Raw genomic sequence first — 26,595 nt, 5'->3', positions numbered from 1 at the left:
GTAAAAAATGATCGCGAAAATTGCTAAAACTGTAGAAAGCAGTAAATGAAAAAAAAATAACACTCATCTTTTATTTACTTTGATTACAAGCTAAAATATAAACCTTGGTTGTAAAAAAAAACAAAGTTGTCCTTTAAATGTGTTTTTTTTTTATTGCTCGTCAGAATGAACTTACTTGTTAACTATGTTATTCCCTTATGCTTTTTTAAATGTGTATGCTTTATTGTTGCCTTAATTATATATTTTATTTACATTTTTGTGATTTTATTTTATGTTCCCACAGCTGTTCAGCATTTTGTAACTCATGTTTTGAAAAGTGTATAAATAAAGTTATTGTTATTATAATGGATTAACATGGTTCCTCTGTGTCTCTGCAGGTCTATCAGAGGAACAGGACAGAAGTTCACCTTCACAGAGAAGAGATAAAACACCCTGTGTGTGTGTGTGTGTGTGTGTGTGTGTGTGTGCGTGTGCGTGTGCGTGCAGAGCGATCATGTCTGCCGACGTTCCTCCTCTCTCCTCCTCTCCTCGCGGCCATCGCAGCTCCTTCTCCCCGTCTCCTCCTCTCCTCCTCCTCTCCCCGGCCTCCTCCGTCTCTCCTCTCCTCTGCCAGATGTTCCCCGGCGAGTCCCCCCCCCCACAGGACCCTGTGGTGGACCCCCAGACCAGAGCCTCTCTCACTGGACCACGTGGTTTGTTCCACACACATCTCCATGAGCAGGTACTGTAAGGACTGACTTGACTTTAAACCCATTGAGACCTGAAGCCGATTCTACATGTCTCCTAAATCCCAACAGTTTTCTGAAGAAAACGTATGTTTCTATATCAGTGGTGCTCAAACTTTTTCATGTCAAGGACCCCCAAAATTATATGTATTTTTGCCGCGGACCCCCATCAAAATATCTTGTCCCAGGGACCCCCCCAGAAGCAAAGATTTGAGTTAAAAAATGTTCGCTTTAAAAAAATATATATTCAAAGATTTGCACACATTTTCACGATTTTTCAAAAATAGCAGATCTACAAGCTCGTAGCGCGGCACTCGGTGCCGCGCTACGAGCTTGTATATCTGCTATTTTTGAATAGCCCAAAGTGTAAAATAATGCTTTTTAGCTCAAATCTAAAAATGACACAGTTCCAGGTATTAATGGGTTAAACCCTTGTTCTCTGTGGGGAGCGTACAGTAGGTCATTTATGAATGTCCTCCAGCTAGTTGGGTGTTGGGCGATCTTCTCTGCTTCCGTCCAAGATGTTCCTTTGTCCCTGAGTTCTGTGCCTCCACACACCTTTTCCAGCTGTTTCTGGGTCTTCCTGGTTTTCTTTTTCCCCCGAGGGTTCCAGGTTAAGGCCTGCCTGTCTATGTTGGAGGATGGTTTCCTCGGGGTGTAGGACACTGCTCTAAAATGATGATGATAAATGTTAGTCGACTAAAACGACATTTTCACTGACGAAAACGACATAAAAGCTAAGCTATGATGACCAAAACTAAAGGCCTTCGCAGACAGGGTGTGATTAGTCAATCAGTTTTTACCGCATGCGAAAAGACGCACGAATCGAACTGGGTTCGATTGGAGAAAAAAAACGCATCGCCGCATCGCATCGCCGCACGGTAAATTCGGGTAAATGAGGTCACAGAGAACCATGTGTTCATTTAAAAAATGATATTGTCCGTTTTTTTCCGTGCGAAAAATCGCACCCTGTCTGCCAAGGCCTTAAGACTAAATATATTGACAATTTCGTCAACAAATAAAGACAAGACTAAATGTCAGTGAGGGACGAGTGGAGAAGAGATCCAGTAGAACTAAAAGACAAGTCATTTTATGTTTTGTTGCGCTCGGGTGTTGCGCTCTGAAAACAGCAGATCTACAAGCTGTGAGCTTGTAGATCTGCTGTTTTCAGCATGCACCCAAGTGTAAAAAAAAAACCGAAAGACAACTGTCGATTTAGTCGACTAAAATCTTATGATATTTAGTCGACTAAAACTAGACTAAAACAAAAACTTTTCAGATGACTAAAATACAAAAATGTGTCGATGTGTGGTCCAACCCTATGACATGTATATGAAGAAAACATCACATGGATGCACCTGGGACGTATCATCAGTGTTGTAGCCTGGGGTCATCGGGTGTTTCGGGTATCGCAACAACATACACCCTCGCCCAGGTGACCCAGCCAGGGTTGATCAAGCCCCCGACTTACGTCCCAGTAGCTACTGTACCCACGGTCAGTCCTATAGGGAAAGACAGGGCCACTCAGTCCGCTTCTCTGGAAGTACTCTGCCGGGACTCGGGGAGGCTCTGGCACGTGGAGGGACTAGGCTCTGTGCAAGGGGCGGGGGACGGGTGGTGAGAGAGTCAGCGCACTGAAGTCAAGGCACAGACTACTGTGTTGTTGACAGACAACGGATGCACGCTTATGAGAAACAACACAAATAAAACCTGGCAAAACAGTTGCGTGCATTAGAGCAAGATGAGGATAAATGAGACATTCAGTCTAAATGTCCAGTTTGCTAATCCACAACTACTGTGCCAGATAATCACCAAGAGAGTAAAAAAAGAAAAAACCTTTCAGTCATTCAGTCCGACTTCACTTTAGCCTATAGTAGCCTTTTCATAAATTATATTTGTATTAGGCTGTCCTGAGAGTTTATAATATTTAGAGAAATGTAAAGTTTCAAATACAAAAGTATTATTTGCTAGTAGTTGCGAATTACTGGACATTTAGACTGAATGTTTCCTTTATCCTCATCTTGCTCTAATGCACGCGACTGTTTTGCCAGGTTTTATTTTTGTTGTTTCTCATAAGCGTGCATCCGTTGTCTGTCAACAACACAGTAGTCTGTGCCTTGACTTCAGTGGGCTGACTCTCTCCCCACCCGCCCCCTTGCCCCCTTGCGCTTCAACTACATGCAAAAAGGCTGTTCGCGGCTGGGGCGCTAACCCATACTGCTCCCGGTATGCCGTCTACATTCCGGCTGTCACCCGTCTCTCCGGTGGTCACCAAACTATTCCTGGTTGTCACGTAGTCTAATTCCTATGAGCCACTATAAATAGAGTCACTAACTATGAAGTAGTAGTACTAGTATGGAATGCATGTGCAAATAAAACATATTTAAAATATTGATTTGATGCTAACATTAACCTTAGGAAGTATTACGTTTTTTTTTTTTTTGCACATCATTCCATATATTCCATAGGGCTAAACCACACATGGACACATGACATCATCAACCTGCGACGCGCGTTGAGTGAAAGAACTATTTCTAAAATAAACAAAATATTTAAGGTGTTTTAAATTTTAAATCTTAGTTATAGAGGGCAATGATAATGTATTACGGCATATAAGGTGTATTAGCCAGTGATCCTTTTAAACTACAGAATTAGGGGGTGTATACTTGAAGATTATTTTCCTTCATGATTTTACCGTTTTTTTTTTTATACCGCGGGTCGCGGGGCGGGTTGAGCCATAGATTTATATACGGGTTCGCGGGGCGGGTTGAGGCGGGTTGGGTTCCGTGGCGGGGCGGGTCACGAAAAAACCCGACCCGCACATCACTTCTGTGTTGTTTCTCCTCCAGAACAATGGAGTGGACCAGAGGAGCTTCAGCCATCGTCTTCATCATCATCATCATCATCACGACCACTTCATTCCTGCTCTGACCGGACAGACGCCACACTGCCACGACCAGCCAATCACGCGCCAGCTCCACGGGCACCACCACACAGGCTTCTATCGGCCCGCGCACGCCCACGCGCACGCTCACACACACCTCCCGGATCGCCCCGACGCGCCACACACACACCTGTGTGACTCGCACGCGCAGTACGAGCAGTACGCGCAGTTCCTCTCGCACTTCGACATGCCCGCCGCACACGCCCGCCCGTACGGCTCACACGCGCGTGCGTACGACTCACGCACACGCCCCGGCACGTGCGCTCTCCCCGTCGTCCCCCCGTACATCGCTTCTCTCTACGACACCCCCACCTACGACCCCCCGGAGGTCACGGAACAGGGCTGGCATCGCCATTTACCCGCGACGAAAGACTTTACACACTCTCTGCCACACACACACATGGGGGACTCCGTGCCACACACACACATGGATGACTCTGTGCCACACACACACATGGGGGACTCCGTGGCACACACACACATGGATGACTCTGTGCCACACACACACATGGAGGACTCCGTGCCACACACACACATGGGGGACTCTGTGCCACACACACACATGGAGGACTCTGTGCCACACACACACATGGGGGACTCCGTGCCACACGCACACATGGGGGACTCTCTGCCACACACACACATGGAGGACTCTGTGCCACACACGCACATGGGGGACTCTGTGCCACACACACACATGGAGGACTCTGTGCCACACACACACATGGAGGACTCTGTGCCACACACGCACATGGGGGACTCCGTGGCACACACACACATGGAGGACTCTGTGCCACACACACACATGGGGGACTCCGTGGCACACACACACATGGAGGACTCTGTGCCACACACACACATGGGGGACTCCGTGGCACACACACACATGGAGGACTCTGTGCCACACACACACATGGGGGACTCGTCATGTCACGGCCCCTGGGACCTGCAGCAGGGCCAGTACCCTCCTCTCTACCCACAGGCCAGCGTCCAGGTAGGCATGTCACCATTATTACATCATCATCACCTGAACACAATGATTTGAGATAATCACAGTTATCTTGAATCATTATTTCCTTTGGTCTGTATGAAAACAGCATTTTTTATCCCATAATAATAATACATCAGACTTATATAGCGCTTTTCTTAGTACCCAAAGTCTCTTTACAAAACAGCTAAAAAATACAAAAAAAAAACGTTAAACGGCTAAAAACAATAAGCTAAGGCTAAGAGGAATAAAGGAGGTTTGGTTTGGGTTAGGCAGGGAAAGCAAGTCTGAAAAGGTGGGTTTTGAGGGAGGCTTTGAACACGGCAAGAGTGGCGGGGGGGCTTTGATGTGAGGTGGGAGTGGGTTCCAAAGGCTCGGGGGGGGGGGGGAGTCCAGACCTGAGGGAGCGGGAGAGGGCGTGGCGTTTGAGGAGGTCAGAGAGCCTGGTTATTGAGGGCCCATGATTTTGTCACACATTTTTTCACCCAGTGCCAATGCCTTAACTGTAATCCTGGGCGCTACTCTCCCTCTGCCAGCCTGGGGAGAGCCCCCAACTGAGCTCATGCCTCCTTCAATGCATGAGGAGTGGGCAGGCCGCTTCTTATCACCTGACAGGGTGGGGGGCGGTAGGGCGTAGCACGTGGAAGGAACATGTTATTCCAACCAGTTCCGATCAGGCGCCCCGGCTGACCGGGGGGAGGCAGTATAGAGACCAGGATTACTACATGTTTTTAGTGAGGGTACCTACCCTAGGGCATTGGTTCTCAAAGTGGGGTCCGAGGACCCCCAGGGGTACTTAAGGGGGTTCCAGGGGGTCCCCAGCTAAATGATGGACAGGGACCAAATGGACCCTTATGGGTCTGTAACTCTCAGAGTTAAATTAACATTGATTTTACAATAGAAATTGGGGCCCCAGAGACATACATGCCATTAAATGGGGGTCCGTAGCCTAATGCATGTCAAACTGGGGGTCCTTGAAATTAAAATGGTTGAAAATCACAGCTAGAGAGCCGTACAAATCTTCTATTATGAGGGTCCCTGGCATATATTTTCAAATGGGGGTCCGCGGGCTAATAAGTGTCTATTTGGGGGCAATTATTTTTAGGATATGACGTTTATATGATAAGTACGTACTTGAAAAAGAGGTGGAAACATCGTATCGCTGCTGTGAATACAAGTTGAAGCATTTAAAAATGTGTTTTTCTTCTGTTTTTGCTGTTTGGCTCAGCGTTCTTCTTTCTTTGACTGTTTTGACCACAGGACATTATTTATTTTGGTTATTAGAACCGGTCATTGTCAGTAAATGTTTTTAATATAATTCAGTCATTGGCCATTTAAAGCACAATAATGATTTAGGTAGAGGTTTGGGTGGGCGTAGTGCTAAAAGAGTGACTTCGAGAGTCGTTTAACGATACAATGTAAGTCAATGAGGAGGAGGCTATTTTTGGATTATCAATTTTGAATCAATGGACTTATGGGCTTTAAGTTATTTGTCATTTCTGCCCTGTGTGATGTTTGTTTTCAAAGACTGAAAGGAAAACAGAAGTGTATTTTTGCTAGACCCAGGGGGTCTGCCTACATGAGGCTTTGTCTGTCCCTCTTTTCCTCTTTTCTGTCCCTCTTTTCCTCTTTTCTGTCCCTCTTTTCCTCTGCACACACGTCATGCGAAGTCCGGCCATTCAGATTTCAACCACTAGGGGTCTGGCAGTACCAGGTCTCCTGGTTCTAGTTTATTAATGCCCAAAAACACAAAATGTGTTTTGGGCATTAATAAAGTAGGGCTGACACAAAGAAAATGTCTTTCTTTGTGCCAGCCCTACCTCCAGCTGGCACAAAGAAAATGTCTTTCTTTGTGCCAGCCCTACCTCCAGCAGGGTCCTGTGGAGGAGGTGCTGTCTCCCCAGACACGGTGCTCTTCGGTGGGCTTCCAGTCTCCTGCCGGCAGCCTGAGTCGACAGAGCTCCATGGAAGCCAGTCCAGCCTGGTCCAGTCCCCACTATGACCCCAGTAACTATGGTTACCAGGGTTACTGCACCTCTGGACTGCATCCGGCCCAGCCTGTGTACCCCCCACCCTCCATCCAACAGTACCCCCCACCCTCCATCCAACAGTACCCTCCACCCTCCATCCAACAGTACCCCCCACCCTCCATCCAACCGTACCCCCCACCCTCCATCCAACAGTACCCCCCACCCTCCATCCAACCATACCCCCCACCCTCCATCCAACCGTACCCTCCACCCTACTGCACCTCTGACTCTATGGGTGGGTACTAATCAGTTACTTTTACTCACTTACACCTAAAAGAACACTACACACATTTTCAACCTTGAAGGGATAGTTCACCCAAAATGACCTTTTTTCCTATCACTTAGTCACTCCATGGAGACATGAATTCATGGATATTTTTTTTTCCTCTCATTCCTAAGACAATAATTTGATGACTGGCAGCGGTTCCGGTAGGAGACACAAGTAGTCTCCTTTGTGTCTCCTACCGGAACCGCTGGTCATCAAATTATTGTCTTAGGAATGCGACAAAAACAAAAAAAATATCTATGAATTCAAGTCTCCATGTGGTGACTAAGTGACAGAAAAAACTGTACTTTTTTGGGTGAACTATCCCTTTAAGTAACATTTAAAGGGATATTTCACTTTCAAACATAACATGTAACTTCAAACTCCATTTTAACCACGATAGATTCATTGAAAACACCCGTCCTTGGTTCTAATGATATGGTCCTTCTAATGCGTGAGGGGGCCGCGATGTTTCCATGGCTTTAGTCAGTTATTTTTCATATATTTTTAAATGTTTTATTTTATTTGAAAGTAAAATATCATATCCCTTTAATTACTTCATTTTTATTTGGATATAGTTATTGACTATTCTACCCACCTGTATCTAACACAGGTGAGCCTCCGTTCCAGTCCGACTGCACCCCCACCAACTACCCCACCACCCCCACCAACTACCCCACCACCCCCAGCTCCTACCCCCCTACCCCCAGCTCCTACCCCCCTAGCCCCACCCCCACCCAGGACCACGCTGTTGGTTCCATGACGGACACACAGGACCTGTGGTCGTGGAAGGTAAATAAGTACATCTACTCAAGTACTGTAGCCTACTTAACTCATTCACTGCCAGAGTTTATTCATAATACTCACCCAGTGCCAGCGATTTGTGTTTTATAACCTTTTCAACCGGTCACAGAAATTTGATCTCTATTTTGATCCGTCGTCTTACCGTGTGTGTAAATAAACACGATCCATGTACCAGCTCCCAAAGGGTTACGTTTTCTGAGGCGAGCTGTCGTGAGTTAGTTTTCACCAGCGCAACCAAGCCGCAGGCACCATATCCGGCAATAACGCACGTAAAGAGGTGTAGAGACAGGGAGACTCCTGTTACTGAACAAACACTCTGCAACAGTTATTACTTTCACAATATAGAGCTATTTAATTGAGTGCCAGAACTTTTTTTTTTTTTTTTAACGTTTTGTTTATTCGTTTTTGTTTTTTTACATACTCCTAGGTTGTACAATTGAGTGCCATAATTGCCAGATTTTAAAAAATATTATATTGTCCCAGTGGCAGAGTTTTTTTCAAAGTAAAAAAAAAGTGCTTAGGAAGCGAGATACAGCCTTTTTCAGTTATACGTTAAACAAGGAGTGGATGGAGCTGCAAATATTCAGATGATGATATCTTGGGTTCTGAACATGTTTTTCAAATAAAAAATAAAATATATATATATATATATTTTTTTTTTTACTATTTTTTCAAAAACACGTCAAACACGTCATTGGCACGTTGCGCCATAGCGGTAAAAACACGTGAAACACGTTAATGGCACTCAGTGAGTTAACACTGTTACTGAACAAACACTCTACAACAATGATTACTATCACAATATAGAGCTATTTAACACTGTTACTGAACAAACACTCTACAACAATGATTACTTTCACAATATAGAGCTATTTAACACTTACTTTTAACCAGTGTTGATTTTGACAACAAATTGTGATTTAGTTTTAGTCATATTCTTTTGAATAAAATTCCATTTAGTTTTAGTCATATTTTAGTAATCTGAAATGTTTTACTGTTAGTCTAGTTTTAGTCGACTAAATATCATAAGATTGTAGTCGACTAAATCTACAGTTGATTTAGTCGACTAAAATGTATTGGTGGCGGTGCCTTGATGGCGTCGTATTGGCTGATTTTACACTTGGCTGCATGCTGAAAATAGCGTTGTGAGCTTGTAGATCTGCTATTTTCAGAGCGCAACACCTGAGCGCAACCAAACATAAAATGACTTGTCTTTTAGTTCTACTGGATCTCTTCTCCACTAGTCCCTCACTAACATTTTAGTCTTAATTTGTTGATGAAATTGTCAGTATATTTAGTCTTAGTTGTAGTCATCGCAGCTTAGTTTTTATGTCGTTTTTATGTCGTTTTTATGTCGTTTTTATCAGTGAAAAAAGGTAGTCGACGAACATTTTTTGTCATACTTTTAGTCGACTAAATCAACACACCACCTTTACATAAATAGAAATCTTCTTCCCTCACTCTTCAGGACACTCCGTCGTTGCATCAGTTCGTCAGTGAGACCCTGAGGCTGAACCCGGACATGTACCCGGACCCCCGTAAACCCCGCCGTGCCCCCGACACCAGCCAGTACCCCCGCAGCACCCCGGACCCCCGGTAAGGCCAGCTGTCACCATGCATACTGTACAAAATCGCCATGCTTGCTGTTAACCCATTCAATCAGGGAACGCATCTGTGTAATTTTCGATTTTTTAACCATTATTTTATACTTTGGGATATTCAAAAATAGCAGATCTACAAGCCATGAGCTTGTAGATCATTATCTAAATGGTTATTTAGATATGCTAAATACCATTTTTGAAAAATTGTGAATATTGTGCAAATCTTTGAATACTGTATATTGTATATTCTTTAACCCATTGAGACCTGAAGCCGATTCTATATGTCTCCTAAATCTCAACAGTTTTCTGAAAAACGTATGTTTCTATATCAGTGGTGCTCAATCTTTTTCATGTCAAGGACCCACAAAATGATATGTATTTGGCCGCGGACCCCCATCAAAATATTTTGTTCCAGGGACCCCCAGAAGCAACGATATGAGTAAAACATTTTTGCTTTAAAAATATATATATTCAAAGATTTGCACACATTTTCACGATTTTTCAAAAATAGCAGATCTACAAGCTCGTAGCGCGGTAGATCTGCTATTTTTGAATAGCCCAAAGTGTAAAATAATGCTTTTTAGCTCAAATCTAAAAATGACACAATTCCAGGTCTTAATGGGTTAACTCGCACGATAAAAATATATTAGCATATATTAGCATATCCGCTAATATCACCCACTGCAGGCCTCGCCCCCGGCCCGCCTGCCCGACCCGGCCCGCCGCGCCCGCCGGTCCGAATCCCACCCAGAGCACGGCGTACCGCTACCTCACTGACGCACCGGAGCAGCCCTGTGTCAGCCCCGGCCCCCAGACCCCTGCCCCGGCCCCGGCCCAGGGTCCGGGATGGGGAGCACAGAGGAGGAGAGGAAGAGGAGGAGGTAGGAGAAGAGGAGGAGGAGGAGGAGGAGCGCGCTCTGACAGTCATCACCTCCTCTCAGATCCTCCCTCTCACAGCCAGGTAGGACATGTCATGTTTCACCACTGCGCCTTGGGGTCCCAGAAAACCCAGAGACCCTGGCTGATGAGGGTGTGTCGTCGCTACAGGGCTTAGCAGCAGTGGCGGCCATTTTCTGGTTCCACTTCAAAATAATCAGTGCATTTTTCCCATTGAACATTTCCAAAAACATTTATATCAATTAATTTAAGCCTAGAATCAAGCCATCCAGGGTCCTGGTGAATCCTGACCATAAAACATTTTTTTCTGTGATTTTATTTTATTTTATATTTAATTATATGATATACTATATTTAATAAATACCCTTTGTTTTGCCGTTTTCAAAAAAGATTTTTCACAGAATCAAACGTTTTATGGTCATGATTCACCAGGACCCTGGATGGCTTCATTCTAGGCTTAAAATAATTGATATAAATGTTTTTGGAAATGTCAATGGGAAAAATGCATTGACTATTTTGAAGTGGAACCAGAAAATGGCCTTCACTGCTATGCCCTAATTTTTTTTTGAGTGGTTCCACTCAAAAAAAGGCCATTCATTTTGTCCCATAGAGGTTTCCAAGAATATTTATATAAATTAATTTAAGTGTAGAATCAAGCCATCCAGGATCCTGCTGAATCATGACCATACAACATTTGATTCTGTGGGGGAAAAAGTGAATATTTAATTATATGATTAATTATATACTATATTAACACATCGGGTGCCGAACACGGTCTGAACCGTGTGTTTACATAGTGGCGCTTCGGTGCCGAACACGGTCTGAACCGTGAGTTTAGTCTTTTTGTTTTTTTTTCGTTTTTCTCCGCGCGGGCGGGGCTAGAGCAGCTCTGGGAGCACCCATTGTAATCCTGCGAAGGAAGTGCCAGATCGCTCACCGGAAACAATTTTTTTTCCCCATCCGCTTCCTGTCTATTTCCTACTTTGAAACGCCTATATCTCCGAATCTGTTTCGTGTGGGGAAAACCGGTCATGCGCGATGCGCGATCCCCCCCCCCCCGTTGTAACCTCCGAGGGAAATGTTATGGTTCCAGGCTGTAGCCAGGCTCATGGCACAACTTGAATCGATGCTTTTTTTTGCGTGGATTTGCTTGTAACGCACGCGGAAGCTTTAAACAGCAAAGAGAGAATGCTGGCACCCACGGTAAGTTGTTATGAAAAAATGCTGGCACCCGATGTGTTAGAGTTTTGTTAAAAATATACATATTCAAAGGTTTGCACCAAATGTTCATGATTTTTCAAAAATAGCAGATCTACAAGCTCATAGCTTGTAGATCTGCTACAAGCTATGAGCTTTGGTTTGAGTTTTGTTTTGTTTTGTTTTTTCCCCCACAGAATCAAATGTTTTATGGTCATGAATCACCACCATCCTGGATGGCTTGATTCTACGCTTAGAATAATTGATATAAATATTTTTGGAAATCTTTTTTGGGGAAAACATTTTTTTGGGGGAAAAGAATAATGGGGTCTGGATCGGTGGAACCACAAAATGGCTCCAGTTTTGTTATCTTCGTGTCGCTGGCTTCCATTGAAAATGAATGGTAGCATGTAGCTTTGCAGCATCACCTTGCTACTCTCTCTCTCTACAGGCAGAATGACTGTATAGACATAGAGTGTATATGTCGTGTGCACTTTATTATTTATCTTTATTGTGATTTTATTCTTCTGTACCTGATTGTACTTCTATGCCTCTGGCGCCTGAAATTCCCCCGCAGGATCAATGAAGGTATCTATCTATCTGTCTGTCTGTCTCTCCAGTGGCGTGCACAGACATTTTGAGGGCCAGGTGCTCAAGTAAATTATACTTTTTTTTGTTTACTTGGTCTGCTCTTTTTTCCCTCTACACCTACTTTATACCTCTTTGCCAAAAATAGCAGATCTACAAGCTCACAACGCCTCGCAGCGCGAGGCGTTGTGGGCTTGTAGATCTGCTATTTTTGGCTAAAGTTCTCCTCAGAAAAGGGATGCTAGGTTTCGAGTGGTTATGGTAAAAAGAAAAATCATATCCCACAAAGATTTGGCGGACCCCCTGTAGTAACTCTGAGGACCCCCTAGGGGTCCCGGACCCTGTTGAAGACCCCTGCTGTAAATTGAAAAAAAAAAAAAACTTTTTTTTTCTTTTTTTCAAAAGGGCACTTCTGGTCAAGAGGGCAAAGGGCAGGTGCTCTAGCGCCACCTAGAGTCTATCTGTGCACGTCCTTGTGTCTCTCTGTCTGTCTGTCTGTCTGTCTGTTGTCGGGTGAAATAACTGTTACTGGCGTCCATCTCTCTCCCCAGGGGGAGGAGCCACAGTGTCCACAGACCAATCACACATCAAACAGTAGGTACGACTCAGCAGTCTATTGGCTAGTTCATGCTCTGTCGTAGGATAGTGATATGCGCCACAAAAAGCAGATCTACAAGCTGATTCTGATTATATTCTGTGTGTGTGTGTGTGTGTGTGTGTGTGTGTGTGTGTGTGTGTGTGTGTGTGTGTGTGTGTGTGTGTGTGTGTGTGTGTGTGTGTGTGTGTCAGTTTGTTGTGTCCAGTGTGTCAGAGGGACTTCAGGAGTCTTCAGTCTCTCAACGGTCATCTGAGGTCACATGGTGGCCTGAGAGGAGTCACCAGGACACACAGAGTAAACAACACACACACTCTCACTCTCTCTCTCTCTCTCTCTCTCTCTCTCTCACTCACTCACTCACTCACTCACTCACTCACACACACACACACACACACACACACACACACACACACACACACACACACACACACACACACACACACACACACACACACACACACACACTCACACACACACACACTCACACTCACACTCACACTCACACTCACACACTCTCTCTCTCTCTCTCTCTCTGTCTCTCTCTCTGTCTCTCTCTGTCTGTCTCTCTCTCTCTCTCTCTCTGTCTCTCTCTCTCTCTCTCTCTCTCTCACTCACTCACTCACTCACTCACTCACTCACTATACGGACTATAGCCGTTTCACTCATCATACAATTTCTCTTTCATAACAGATACATAGTACATGTGCCAGATAATCAGATAAAAAAATAAAATAAAAAAAAGTTTCAGTCATTCACTGTAGCCTATAGTAGCCTTTTCCTAAAAGATATTTGTACTTAGGCTGTCGTGAACGTTTATGATATTTAGAGAAATTTAAAGTTTCAAATACGAAAGTGGTAGTAGTAGTTGTGAATTAGCAAACCGGACATTTAGACCCATGGTTCTCAAAGTGGGGTCCGGGGACCCCCAGGGGTCCTTGAGGGGGTTCCAGGGGGTACCCAGCAAAATGTGTTAATATAGCATCACAATAATTATGACCTTTTATACTTTGGCTATTCAAAAATAGCAGATATACAAGCTCACAGCGCGACACCGAGTGCCGCGCTATGAGCTTGTAGATCTGCTATTTTTGAAAAATCATGAACATTTGGTGCAAACCTTTTGAATATGTATATTTTTAAGCGAACATTTGTTGCTCAAATCTTTGCTTCTGGGGGTCCCTGGAACAAAATATTTGAGATGGGGGTCCGCGGCCGGCCAGATACATATCATTTTGGGGGTCCTTGACATGAAAAAGTTTGAGAACCACTGATTTAGACTGAATGTTTCCTTTATCCTCATCTTGCGCTAACTGTTTTGCCAGGTTTTATTTTTGTTGTTTCTCATAAGCAGTGGTGGAAAAAGTACTCAAATTCTTTACTTAAGTAAAAGTATTAATACTGCAATATAAAAATACTCTGTTACAAGTAAAAGTCCAGAATTAAAAAATTACTTGAGTAAATGTACAGAAGTATTGGCATCAAAATGTACTTAAAGTACCAAAAGTAAAAGTACTAAATGTTTGAAAATAGCAGATCTACAAGCTCACAACGCGTCGCGATGCGACGCGTTGTGAGCTTGTAGATCTGCTATTTTCAAATAGCCTATGTATAAAACAGGGCTAAAGTGGTTAATGTATGTTTCATTATATCATAGTTTATATCTGAAAAGTAACTAGCAACTAAAGCTTTCAAATAATCGTAGTGGAGTAAAAAGTACAATATTTGCCTCTGAGATGTAGTGGAGTGAGAAGTAAAAGTATTGGAAAGTGGAAATACTCAAGTAAAGTACAATTACCTCAAAAATGTACTCAAGTACAGTACTTAAGTAAATGTACTTAGTTGCTTTCCACCACTGCTCATAAGCGTTGTCCCCCCCCACCCCCCCCTTGCCTTCAACTCTCTAGGAAAACGCAGTTGGCCTCTCTCTCCAGGGCGGTCACATGACCCGGCCCCTCCTACCTCCCATCTCCATGGTGATGCCAGAGTCTGACCCCTCCCCCCCGTCCTCTCCCCCACAGAGTCACTGTCCACCAGGGGGAGGAGTCTCAGCAGGGGGCGGAGTCGTCTCAGTACGGACGGGAGGAGTCTCTGCGGGGGGAGGAGTTTTGAAAGTGGGAGGGGTCTCGGCAGGGCTAGGAGGGGTCTCGAAAGGGAGAGGAGGAGTCTCAGTACCGGGGGGAGGAGTCTTAGCAGGGAGAGGAGGGGCCTCGAAAAGAGGAGGGGTCTCGGCAGGAAGGGGAGGAGTCTCGACAGGGGGAGGAGTCACACAAGTAGGGGGAGTCTCAGTAGGGCGAGGAGTCTCAACAGGGGGAGGAGTCTCAAAAAGAGGAGGAGCTTCAGTTGGAAGGGGAGTCTCAAAAGGAAGAGGTGTCTCAGCAGGGGGAGGAGCCACGGCGGGGAGAGGGGTTTCAAAAGAAGGAGGAGTCTCATTAGGGGGAGTGGTCTCAGTGGGGAGAGGGGCCTCGAAAAGAGGAGGGGTCTCAGCGGGAAGGGGAGGAGTCTCGAAAGGAAGAGTCTCAGCACAGGCACTAGTCCCGCGAGGGGGAGGAGTCTCAGCAGGAAGGGGACTCTCAACAGGGGGAGGAGTCACAAAAGTAGGGGGAGTCTCGGTAGGGCGAGGAGCCTCAGCTTCAGTAGGAAGGGGAGTCTCAAAAGGAGGAGGAGTCTCGGTAGGGGGAGGAGCTTCAGTAGGAAGGGGAGTCTCAAAAGGAGGAGGAGTCTCAGCGGTGGAAGGAGTCAGGACTGTTGGTTGGACTAGAGGAGTAAAGAGGAGGGGCCATCCCTCCCAGCGAGGTGTCGTTCTCTTCACCAGTCTGACGAGACTCGCCACCGTCCCCCCGGACCACGGGACGGTTGCCGGCGGCGGCGGCGATGCGGCCGCCAGACAGAAGAATGGCAGCGGCGCAGCAGTTGCCGCGGGCAACGGCTCGGATGCCTTTGGGCGGGGCGTTGGCGCCGGGGGCGGCGATTGCGACGACGGGACCGCTGCCGCCGGGGGCCACCGTGTGGAGCGCTACACCCCTTCTCCCATGCTGTGTCCTGTCAGGGAGGGGCCGGGCCTGTACTGCTCTCTGCTCGCCCCTAGGGGGCAGCAGGGAGCACACGCCGTAGACCCGGACAACACACCCTGTAAGTTATTAGACCAGAATGAATGCATGCTAATTAGGGATGTTCGATATTTACTTATTTCCCTATATTTGATATACCGATGTTGTCCAACTCTTAATTTCCGATACGCATATCAACAGATACCGATATATATGCGGACTTTTTCACCAAAAAATCAACTAATTGTCAGGTAACAACATCACGTATCTAATCAAATAAAATAGCTATAATATCAATTTAATATCCAATAAATCTAATATAATACAGTGATGTTGTTAGGTTTTCAATAAAGTGAGTCCTGGGACTCACTGGTGGTCATTTGAATGAGTCTCACTAATCTTAGATTAGATGTAGGCCTATTTGACAGAGCAGAAGCATAATTGCTTTGATGCATATTTTAACATTAACGAGCATCAACGAGCGTCAGCTGGACACAGACACACACACCTGCCCTCTGCAGTGCTCTATGGAGTCTGTCTCGTTTCTCTCCAAAAGCCCTTGAATATGATGGAGCATGATTATGGATTACTGTGATCATGATAAACTCATATTTCATATCACACACACACATGCTAATATCGGCCGATAACGTCTGACATCCCTAATACTACTACTAATAATAATGACACATTCAACCTGTTATAAGCAGATTATGATGCATCATAAGTATGCTTATAATGCATTGTAGACATAGCAAGTGTTACCGAGCACTCAGAAACCGGCCTACCAATGACATCACCGGTAGGCAGTTTTGGTCATTTCAAACAAGATTTCAAACATTTTAATTGATTCAAGAACAATGGCTTCTGTTTCAGCATGCTAAACATCTCGTTTGAAATGACCAAAACTGCCTATGATGTCACTGGTAGGCAGTTTTCTGGACTGTCAACAGCCCTCCTCTGAGTGAGTAGACCAGTGGTTCTCAACCAGTGGTCCGGGGACCACCAGTGGTCCTTGAGGGGGTTCCAGGGGGTCCCCAGCCAAATTAATAGTTAGGAACCAAATTGACCCTTATGTGTCTAACTCTGAGAGTGTACAAATGGAACCAAATGGACCCTAACGGGTCCATTTGGTTCCATTTGTACACTCTCAGAGTTAAATGATCACTGATGCTGATGATACAGTGTAGATTGGGACCCCCGAGAAATCAAAATGGTTGAGTCCCTGGCACATCTTTTCAAATGGGGGTCCGTGGGCTAATATGTGTCAATTTGGGGGTCCTTGACGCGAAAAAGGTTGAAAACCACTGGAGTCGACAGAAAACGTGCCATCTTATACGGGTAATGAGCATTAGTGAAGATAAAGTTGAAAAAGCCGAAGTGCTCCTTTTAATAATTGGATTTAAAAATCACACCCTGTGTGAAGGTAGCGGCGCCTTTGATACATTTTGTCATCGATATGTGTTTATAATGTGTTTATAGCCATGTGTCACGTGACGTGAAGCTTGACCAATCACTTTGTTGACGCACCTGACCAATCAGAGCGTTGACGGGTCTGACCAATCAGAGCGTTGATGGGTCTGACCAATCAGAGCGTTGACGGGTCTGACCAATCAGAGCGTTGACGGGTCTGACCAATCAGAGCGTTGACGGGTCTGACCAATCAGAGCGTTGACGGTGAACACGGACAAAGTCAGGTATAGAGCAGGATCCGCTCTAGCGCCGCTAAAAATGAGGAAGTAGCATTCAGATGATTTGTGTCTTGCATTTGCAGCCATTTTGGATGACCTCCTCGCCACGGTGACAGAAGACTCCAGAAAACAGAAGATCATCAAGCCGTAAGTTGATCTACTGTCCATTAGGGTCCATGCTGTGTCCGGTGTGCGCCGTGCGGGCACGCGCCACGCCCGTTACGCCCGCCGATAACACGGTCTCAACTAACCCATCAAGACTGGGAACACATCGGTGTAACCACTTGAACCTTTATTTTATACTTTGGCTATTCAAAAATAGTAGATATACAAGCTCATAGCGTTACAAGCTCATGCCGCGCGCTATGAACTATGAAGCTATTTTTTTTTTATCATGAAATTTTGTGCAAATATTTGAATATATGGGGGTCCCTGGAACAACATATTTTGAGATGGGGGTAGCCAAATACATATAATTCTGGGGGTCCTTGACATGAAAAAGTTTTGTTCCAGGGACCCCCAGAAGAAAAGATTTTAGTTAAAAATGTAGTTTAAAAAAATGAATAGCAGATCTACAAGCTCATAGCGTGGCACTAGGTTCTCATTATAATATGGTACAATTCTTGTCTACTTGGTCTGTGTCTCAGAGCAGGGCTGTGGACAGTTCAGAAACCCGTCTACCAGTGACATCATCGATGGGGAATCCAAGCTAATAGAAACTGCAGGCTTTATAATCCTGGAAGGTTAGCATGCTATGATGGAAGCCATTGTTCTTGCGTTAATAACAATCAACATAAGACATTTTAAATCTTGTTGTCACTGGTAGGCAGGATTCTGAAGTGTCCACAGCCCTCCTATGAGACACAGACAGAGTAGAAATGAACTTGTAGATCTGCTATTTTTTTTAAATCGTGAAAATGTGTGCAAAAACAGTTTTTTGGAAAAAACCTATGTTGCTACTGTATAATCAGTGGCTCTCCAACCTTTTGCATGTCAAGGACCCCCAAAATGATATGTATTTGGCCATGGACTCGGTGCCGCGCTATGAGCTTGTAGATCTGCTATTTTTGAACAGCCAAAGTATAAGATAATGGTTAAAGTGTTTACACAGATGCGTTCCCGGTCTTAATGGGCTAAAGTAGCCTATCTATGCGCAACTGCATTCAGTGTCATGGGTATTACCACTGTTCACATGCTTGTTTTCTAACGTGGCAAAACTCTCCACACCGCGAGCGACCCCGTACTCTCAACCAATCACGGCCATCTAATTCCCAACGGGTATCACACTCTGATTGACCAAAACCGAGCTGTCACTCACAGGAGAATCAACATAGGGGCGTGGTTTCAAGCCGACATCCCGCCCCTGAAGGATAGAAGACACGCCCCCTCGAACCCCCACAACGCGCAGCTGCTCTGGTCGCCGTGGGAGGAGTTAGAGGGCCCTGTCACTCAACAGAGAGGTACACACACACACACACACAAACACACACACACACACACACAGACACAGACACAGACACACACACACACACACACACACACACACACACACACACACACACACACACACACACACACACACACACACACACACACACTCACTAAGAATTAGATTTTGTTTGTGGAAACAAACACAATGGTTTGTTGTGGGCGTGGTTTGGTGGTTTGATTGACGCTGTGTTTGTCCAGTTGAAGCCCTGAGGATGATGTCACAGTCCACCGTGATGCCGGGAGGCGGGGCCAGCTCAGAGCACGCCCTCCACGTCCTATCAGAACACAGAGGAGACTTCCTGGTAAAAGCCTATTGGTTGTTTTGCCGAATTGACGTGACATAGAAGTATTACCTGACTGAAACGTTCCTCTGTTGGATTAACTTACTGTCTGTCTGTCTGTCTGTCTGTCTGTCTGTCTGTCTGTTTGTCTCACCCTGTCTGTCTGTCTGTCTGTCTGTCTGTCTCACCCTGTCTCTCAGCTGACCCTGGATGAGTTGCTACAGCCAGGTTCCAGTAAACACCCTCCCAGCCCTCTGATTCCATACCACTACACAGGTGTGTGTGTGTGTGTGTGTGTGTGTGTGTGTGTGTGTGTGTGTGTGTGTGTGTGTGTGTGTGTGTGTGTGTGTGTGTGTGTGTGTGTGTGTGTGTGTGTGTGTGTGTGTGTGTGTGTGTGTGTGTGTGTGTGCGCGCGTGCCTGCGCGTGTGTGTGTCTGTGTGTTTGATATACTGAATGAACAATGGACATTAAAGAAAATGTTATATTATATAATATGTATCTTTTGTGTGACTCTGTCCTCTCTCTCTCTCTCTCTCTCTCTCTCTCTCTCTCTCTCTCTCTCTCTCTCTCTCTCTCAGGTAGTGTGAGGTGGACGAGCACAGAGAAGCGTCAGGCGACCAGATCGTTCCGCCTGCACCGTAAGGACTTCAGCAGGATGCAGACCATGGTACACACACACACACACGCACACACGCACACACACGCACACACACGCGCACACACACGCACACAGAGGACAAACACGTTTTGAGCTTGTAGATCTGCTACTGTTGATGCTTCTGTGTGATGCTGTAGTCTAGGCTATGATCAAGTTGCGTTAAAGGTATTCTGATAGTAATCATTGCTATAGAGTGTTTGTTCAGTAACAGGAGTCTCCCCGTCTCTCCAGCTCTTTAATAAACACAAAATACATTTTCCGGTAGGTGTCAAAATCTCAGCCAATCAGGAGAAAGCACCCATTTTTAAGCTTCATTTTTATAGTGTTCCAGTTCCAATTTTGCCTGCTCATTTCTTAGTGTCATCACTTCCAATTTCACTTGTTTAATCTATATCCTGATTGAGTTCTCTGTCCTGATTGGATAAAATTGGAAATTAAACTGAAACTGAAACGAAAATGCATTTTCTGTTTTATAAAGAGCTGGAGAGACAAGGAGACTCCTTTTACTGAACAAACACTCTATAGCAATGAGTACTATCACAATATAGAGCTATTTAACACTTACTTTAACCAAAGAAAATCACTTACCCTACCTTTAATTTAGGAAAAAGAGGTTTCTGCCCGACAACAGATGTATGGTGCTACACTGATACAAGACACTTCTGCGTGTGTGTGTGCGTGTGTGTGTGTGTGTGTGTGTGTGTGTGTGTGTGTGTGTGTGTGTGTGTGTGTGTGTGTGTGTGTGTGTGCGCGCGCGTGCGTGCGTGCGTGCGCGTGCGCGCGTGCGTGCGTGCGTGCGTGCGTGCGTGCGTGCGTGCGTGCGTGCGTGCGTGTGTGTGTGTGTGTGTGTGTGCGTGCGTGTGTGTGTGCGTGCGTGTAGGTGCGTACTAAGTCTCTTGCACAGTGTGTGGAGTATTATTATCTGTGGAAGAAGAAGCGACACGGAGCGAGGACCCTCATCAGGCTGTCCATGTCCCTGCCCGACAGAAAGGTACCAACAGAATTACATTTATATCAAACTAGGGCTGCCAACAGTCATTCAAACCAATGGATTTAATCCCTCGGATTTTATAGTGCCAAATATAAAACAAAATAACATCTATCATGTAATTGTCTGTATTTCTTACAGTATGTACAGTACAGTATGTAAATTGGCAAAAACTAAAGACGTTTTATTCATGATTTTTGTTTGTGTTTTTGTTTAGTTTTTTTTGGAAACAACCAATACTGTTTCATTTAGTAATCATACATTTGTAAAGTCTCATTTATGTGTTTATTTCAGGTAACTGAAATGTTTATTTATTTTTAAGAGTTAATTGTTTTCTTTTAATTTGAGGAAATGTTTGTTTATTTTTTTGATAATGTTTGCTTATTGCACAATGGTGTCTGACAGGATGATGTCATCAGCGGGGAGGCGGTCCCAGGTGAGAGTGACAGCAGGGTCAACCAACAAGCTACCTCCGCGGCCGCCTGCCAGTCAGTGGACCTCGCACAGCCAGCAGCCAATCACATGACCGCTCACATCGACAAAGTATTCAACGGAAAAGGTAAGACAGACAGACAGACAGACAGGCAGACAGGCAGACAGACAGACAGACAGACAGACAGACAGACAGAGGACAGAAAGACAAAGTCTTAGTAGGTGTGATGTGCAAACATGATTTTATTGTTGTAGGTGTGTTTGAGTGATAATGATATTCTTGACATTAATGACGGAGGAAACCATACAAGGCACCAACCTGCTCATCGGGAGCAATTAGGGGTTCAGCGTCTTGCTCAAGGACACTTCTACACTAACTCTGGGGGAGGTTGGGATCGAACTGCATCTGTGATGCATTGAGAGCTTGGGGCGGCAGTGGCTCAGGGGTAGAGTGGCCGGGTAGTGTGAGCTGGAAAACCGCAAGGTTCCCAGTTCGATCCCGGGCTGGGGCGTCCTCTAGAGTTAGTGTCGAAGTGTCCTTGAGCAAGACGCTGAACCCCTAATTGCTCCCGATGAGCAGGTTGGTGCCTTGCATGGTTTCCTCCACCATCGGTGTATGAATGTGTGTGTGAATGGGTTAATGGCACTATCAATGTAAAGCGCTTCGGATAGAAGCGCTATATAAATGCACCATTTACCATTTACCATTTAGATCGTCTATTTTCGGTTATTATGTTAAGATTAGAGCATTTTGAAGTGGTCAAACTAGCATTACGTTCAGAAGCTTCTTCCATAACCTCTTAATAGTCTAGTATGTTTCATATAACAGCAAATCAATCTGTGGTTTCATCACCTGGTTGGCTGTATGTAGAACACCAGGATCTATGACAATGTTAGTACAGTAGTTTAGTGGGTTACTAGGTTAATACATCAGGTTATTACAGTACATTAGGTTATAGGTTAGTAGGCTATTACAGTAGGTTAGTGGGTTATAGGTTATTACATCAGGTTATGACAGTACATGATCAGGTTATTAGGTTAGTAGGCTATTACAGTTTGATTGATGTTGATTGATGTACTTTATTTAGTAAGACATGAGAACAACAGTACATGGAAGTACAAAAAATTCACAATACAAGGTCTACTAAACTGGAAGACTCATTAAGCACTGAGCTTGTTTAAGATGAGATCCTCATGCACACAAATCATGATGACATATAAGAGACAGACAGATATACACACTGCTATACACAATGTCATGCAATCAGCTTACAGGTTACTGGTATGAAGAGTGAAAAGAAATGTAGGGGGGTCTGTCTGTCTGTCTGTCTAGACAGTAGGGGGGGTAGGTTCAGACTTAGACAGGGGCCATTTTTGAATCGCAGCCTCAGGTGTATCTTTAGGGCAGTTTTGAAAGTGAGTAGGGTTTTACACTCCTTTACTCCTTTTGGTAGGGCATTCCACATTTTAGATGAATAGCATGAGAACGAGTTAATTCCCTTTGTTGTGCCAAATCTGGGTTGGACATGGTTTGTGGAGCTGCCTCTGGTGGTATGATCGTGGACTTCATTAACATTTTGGAAGTATTTTGACAAATACAGGGGGATCCCAATGTTGTGGTGTATCTTGAAGACCAGGCCCATTGTAGGTTGCTGTACTCTGTCCTCAACCCTAAGCCATCCAATTCTAGCAAAATGAGCAGGGGTTAGATGGGTTTTGTGATTGAGGCCAAGAAGTAGCCTTACTGTAAGTAGCCTTACAGTAGGTTATAACAGTGGGTTACTAGGTTATAACAGTACATGATCAGGTTATTAGATTAGTAGGCTGTTCTAGGAGGTTATAAACAGGTATATAGTGTGTAGTTTACAGACTGAATGTCAGTCGGCTCATACTGTGACTGGATGATAAAACCACAGCAACCACCACTTCCTGTCAGAGCCCTGACACTATGACTCAACGTGTGTGTGTGTGTGTGTGTGTGTGTGTGTGTGTGTGTGTGTGTGTGTGTGTGTGTGTGTGTGTGTGTGTGTGTGTGTGTGTGTGTGTGTGTGTGTGTGTGTGTGTGTGTGTGTGTGTGTGTGTGTGTGTGTGTGTGTGTGTGCGCGCGCGCGCGTGCGCGGTCGCGCACTGATGCCTGTCTGTGAGTGAGAGAGACACCCCCCCCACCCACACACTAGCTCTACAATAGGAAGTGTTTTTTTTTTCTATTAGTTGAAGGTTTTAAACATCACAGGTTACAGCTAACCCTCACCCCTCCCTCAACACCCACCGTTGAAGTATGTTTGGACCTTGAGCAAGGCATCGGACCCCCCATACTGCCCCAAACTGCTAGTGCAACTCGCACTACAGCAGTGTCTGACTGTGGTTGTACTGGTCAGCTCCCAGTACAACAGTAACATTTGAAAAACAACATTTCCCACTTTTTTTCTGAAAATAGCCGCTAGCTCACAACACGTTGCATTGAGATGCCTTGTCAGTTTGTAGATCTGCTATTTAGACATTTATCAGAAATAATAATAATAATAATAATAATAATAATAAACTGTATTTGTATAGCACCTTTCATGATATGAAATGCAGCTCAAAGTGCTTTACAGAGCAAGAATAAAATGCTTTACAGAAAAAGTACAAATAATTTACCAATAAAGCAAAAAAAGAAAGCATAAAACAACATTAAAATAATAGCAAAACAGGCAGTGAATCAGGCAAAACAGTGAATAACAACACAGAGATTAAAAAATCAACTAAAAGCTAAATAGGGACGCCAGGCTTAAAGCAATACTTATTATTAAATACTTATTAATAACTCTTTCTGTGAAAAAGTTAAATTCGTGAAACTATCTTGGTCGTGTCACATCCTTTCACTGTGAATGAAGAATCCAAAAAACAAAGAGAATACTTGATGAAGTGAAGGACATTGGTGTCCTGGATTAACACCAGCAAAAAAAGGGGGAAACAATTTAATTAAAATATAAAATACTCAAGTACAGTACTCAAGTAAATACAGTAAGTACTGTACAGTACTTAGTTACTGTGCATGACTGAAAGTGACCAGTCTGTTTTCTACTGTCATCTCACTGGTGAGTTTTTAGACCTGTAAAGTTTGCTTGCAGCGCCATCCAGAGGACATCATGTGTTATGTTTCTCAGCTTCACAACGTCATTCTGTTGGCTTTGGACAGTTTAGGATTATAACATCATATTTTATAGAAAATAATATTAGATTAGAAAATGATATTTCATTTTACCGTGAAATATAATGCTGTATCATACAGATATATCATATTTCACTTTTATGTTGCAAAACAAATACAGACAAAATGGCCAGAAATATGCTTGAATAAATGTTTTGCAAAAACCACGTGTCCACAAATAGGCTTTATGTTATTAGTACATTAACTGGTTATTATTACATGTATTTTACTTTAAAATGTCTTGATCATTTCTGTGGAATGAATGACTTGATATGATCATTAAAAAGCGTAACACATTCTCTCTCCTCAGATCCTGGTCAGTTAGCCAATCCGATCAAAGAAGAGCCTGGCCAGTAGTGGCTCCGCCCCTTTTGCGACCCGTCCAGGAAGCAGAGGGACCTGTCTGTCTGTCTGTCTGTCTGTCTGTCTGTCTGTCCAGTCAATCATACAGACAGCTTTCTGTTTGTTTTGTTATTATTTTTCATATTGTGGTTTCATGTACATAGTTAGTTCATTTTCTTATTTTAGCGTTGGCTATTCAAAAATAGCAGATCTACAAGCTCGCAGCGCGTCACTTCGTGCCGCGCTGCGAGCTTGTACATCTGCTACTTTTGAACAGTTTAGAAAAATCTTGAAAGTTTGAGATAAACTGATTTCTGCCTCAGGTCTTAATGGGTTAATGTATATAGTTTTTAATGTTCATATTTTAATGTCCTCAAAGCCAGGACTGTTCCATGTTGTTCTATAGTTCACACAGAGCTGTGCTTTGTCTTCAGGTTCTGCTCCGTTCTGCAAACATTGAACTCTGTGATTGAACTTGACATGTAATGTTTGACCTGAGGCGGTTTGCTCCCCTGGCCGTCGGTCTGAATCCAGGACGTACAGTACACTCGCCGGCCTCTTTTATTAGACACGCCTCTCTGTAACTGCACGTTAACGTGCATTTATAATCGGCCAATCCATCAATCCATCCGCAGTGCTTGTTTTTTTTCCCTATTCAACATGGCAGCCGTGTAAACAAAGACATGATGTCACTCGACATCGGTACACTGAAAAACGATATTGAAAACGTTTTTGATAGTCAACGCGTTAACAGAATATTGTTTCATATTTAATGGCCTTTTCCTACCGGTGTCTTTTGGAGCCGATGTGTTGCGCTGGACGCATCTGGCATAATCTGTTTTTATTTTATTTTACTGTAAGCAATGAAATCCTTTTTATAGTCAATGAAATTGTTTTGTTGTTACCTTTTGTATTAACCCATTGATACCTGGAACGCATCTGTGTCACTTTAGATGTCTTTGGCTATTTTTGAAAAAATCGTGAAAATATTTTTTTATATTTTTTTCCGAAAAACTACTAGGATTTCGATTTTTTTTAGAAGCGGCCTCAGGTCTTAATGGGTTAATATTGATATAAATTAGCTGTGTAATAAGCTTTATAATGAACGGTGAGCCGGTCATTGTTGAGAAATAAAAACCCCCTTCAGGGTGATATGAAGACCCCTCTGCTTCGTGTCGGGTTTATTCTCTCAAAAAGGGAGATTAAAGTGTTGTGTACACGTCTGCCTCCATGTGGAGTGATTATTTATTTGATTCATGTTTCTGCATTTTTTATTAATTTTTAGTTTTATCCAACAATTTTGTAACCCATTTTTTCACCATGTGACAATTGACTAAGCTTGTAATTGGGCGCTACTCTTCCGCTGCTAGCCTGGGGAGAGCCCTGAACTCAGCTCATACTCATGCTTGTTTCGGGGTTTTGGCCTTCCTCAGAGTATACTTTTTTTTAAGGTGGTTTTAGGTTTATTTCTCAACAATGACCGGTTCACCTTACATGATCCCCTTCATGATCCCTTAACTAACTGCTTGTAGAGATGAAAAGCACAGTTTGCATGTTGTTGCTGTTGTTGGGCACAAACCTTGTATCTCCATATTTCACTTTATGTCCGTAATACTTCATCATACAAGAGTGCCACCCAAAAGTAGTGAAAATAGCAGATCTACTATTCTATCGGGTAGAATAGTATCTGCTATATTGAATACCCCTGATCGGCTATTCTATTTTATTGACAAAAAATATATAATAAAAGAGGAATGATTTTGGACATACAAGGTTTCCAGAAACATGTCCATGAGGACAACCAGGGTTCTGACTTGTTAGCAACGTTCACCTT

At 44.1% G+C, this 26,595-nt stretch overlaps 1 protein-coding gene across 1 annotated transcript; it reads left to right on the top strand.

Moving 5' to 3' along the window:
* Window positions 1-385: 385 nt before the first annotated feature.
* Window positions 386-26,580, top strand: LOC311041055 (uncharacterized protein). The gene is made up of 18 exons (XM_084051493.1): window positions 386-721; window positions 3,575-4,663; window positions 6,517-6,922; window positions 7,566-7,744; window positions 9,225-9,352; window positions 10,045-10,318; window positions 12,591-12,637; window positions 12,829-12,931; window positions 14,542-15,004; window positions 15,353-15,766; window positions 17,459-17,522; window positions 18,696-18,835; window positions 19,065-19,168; window positions 19,348-19,423; window positions 19,727-19,815; window positions 20,687-20,797; window positions 21,200-21,353; window positions 24,730-26,580. Exons 1-18 carry the CDS (start codon window positions 494-496, stop codon window positions 24,774-24,776), a joined length of 4,116 nt encoding a protein of 1,371 aa, XP_083907619.1. The 5' UTR covers window positions 386-493; the 3' UTR covers window positions 24,777-26,580.
* Window positions 26,581-26,595: the final 15 nt, after the last annotated feature.

Source organism: Gymnoscopelus microlampas (genome assembly GCF_963454915.1).
Source record: "Gymnoscopelus microlampas genome assembly, chromosome: 24".
Classification (NCBI taxonomy): Eukaryota; Metazoa; Chordata; class Actinopteri; order Myctophiformes; family Myctophidae; genus Gymnoscopelus; species Gymnoscopelus microlampas.
The sequence above is the reverse complement of the archived record's forward strand: the minus strand, read 5'-3'. Positions and strand labels throughout refer to the sequence as shown.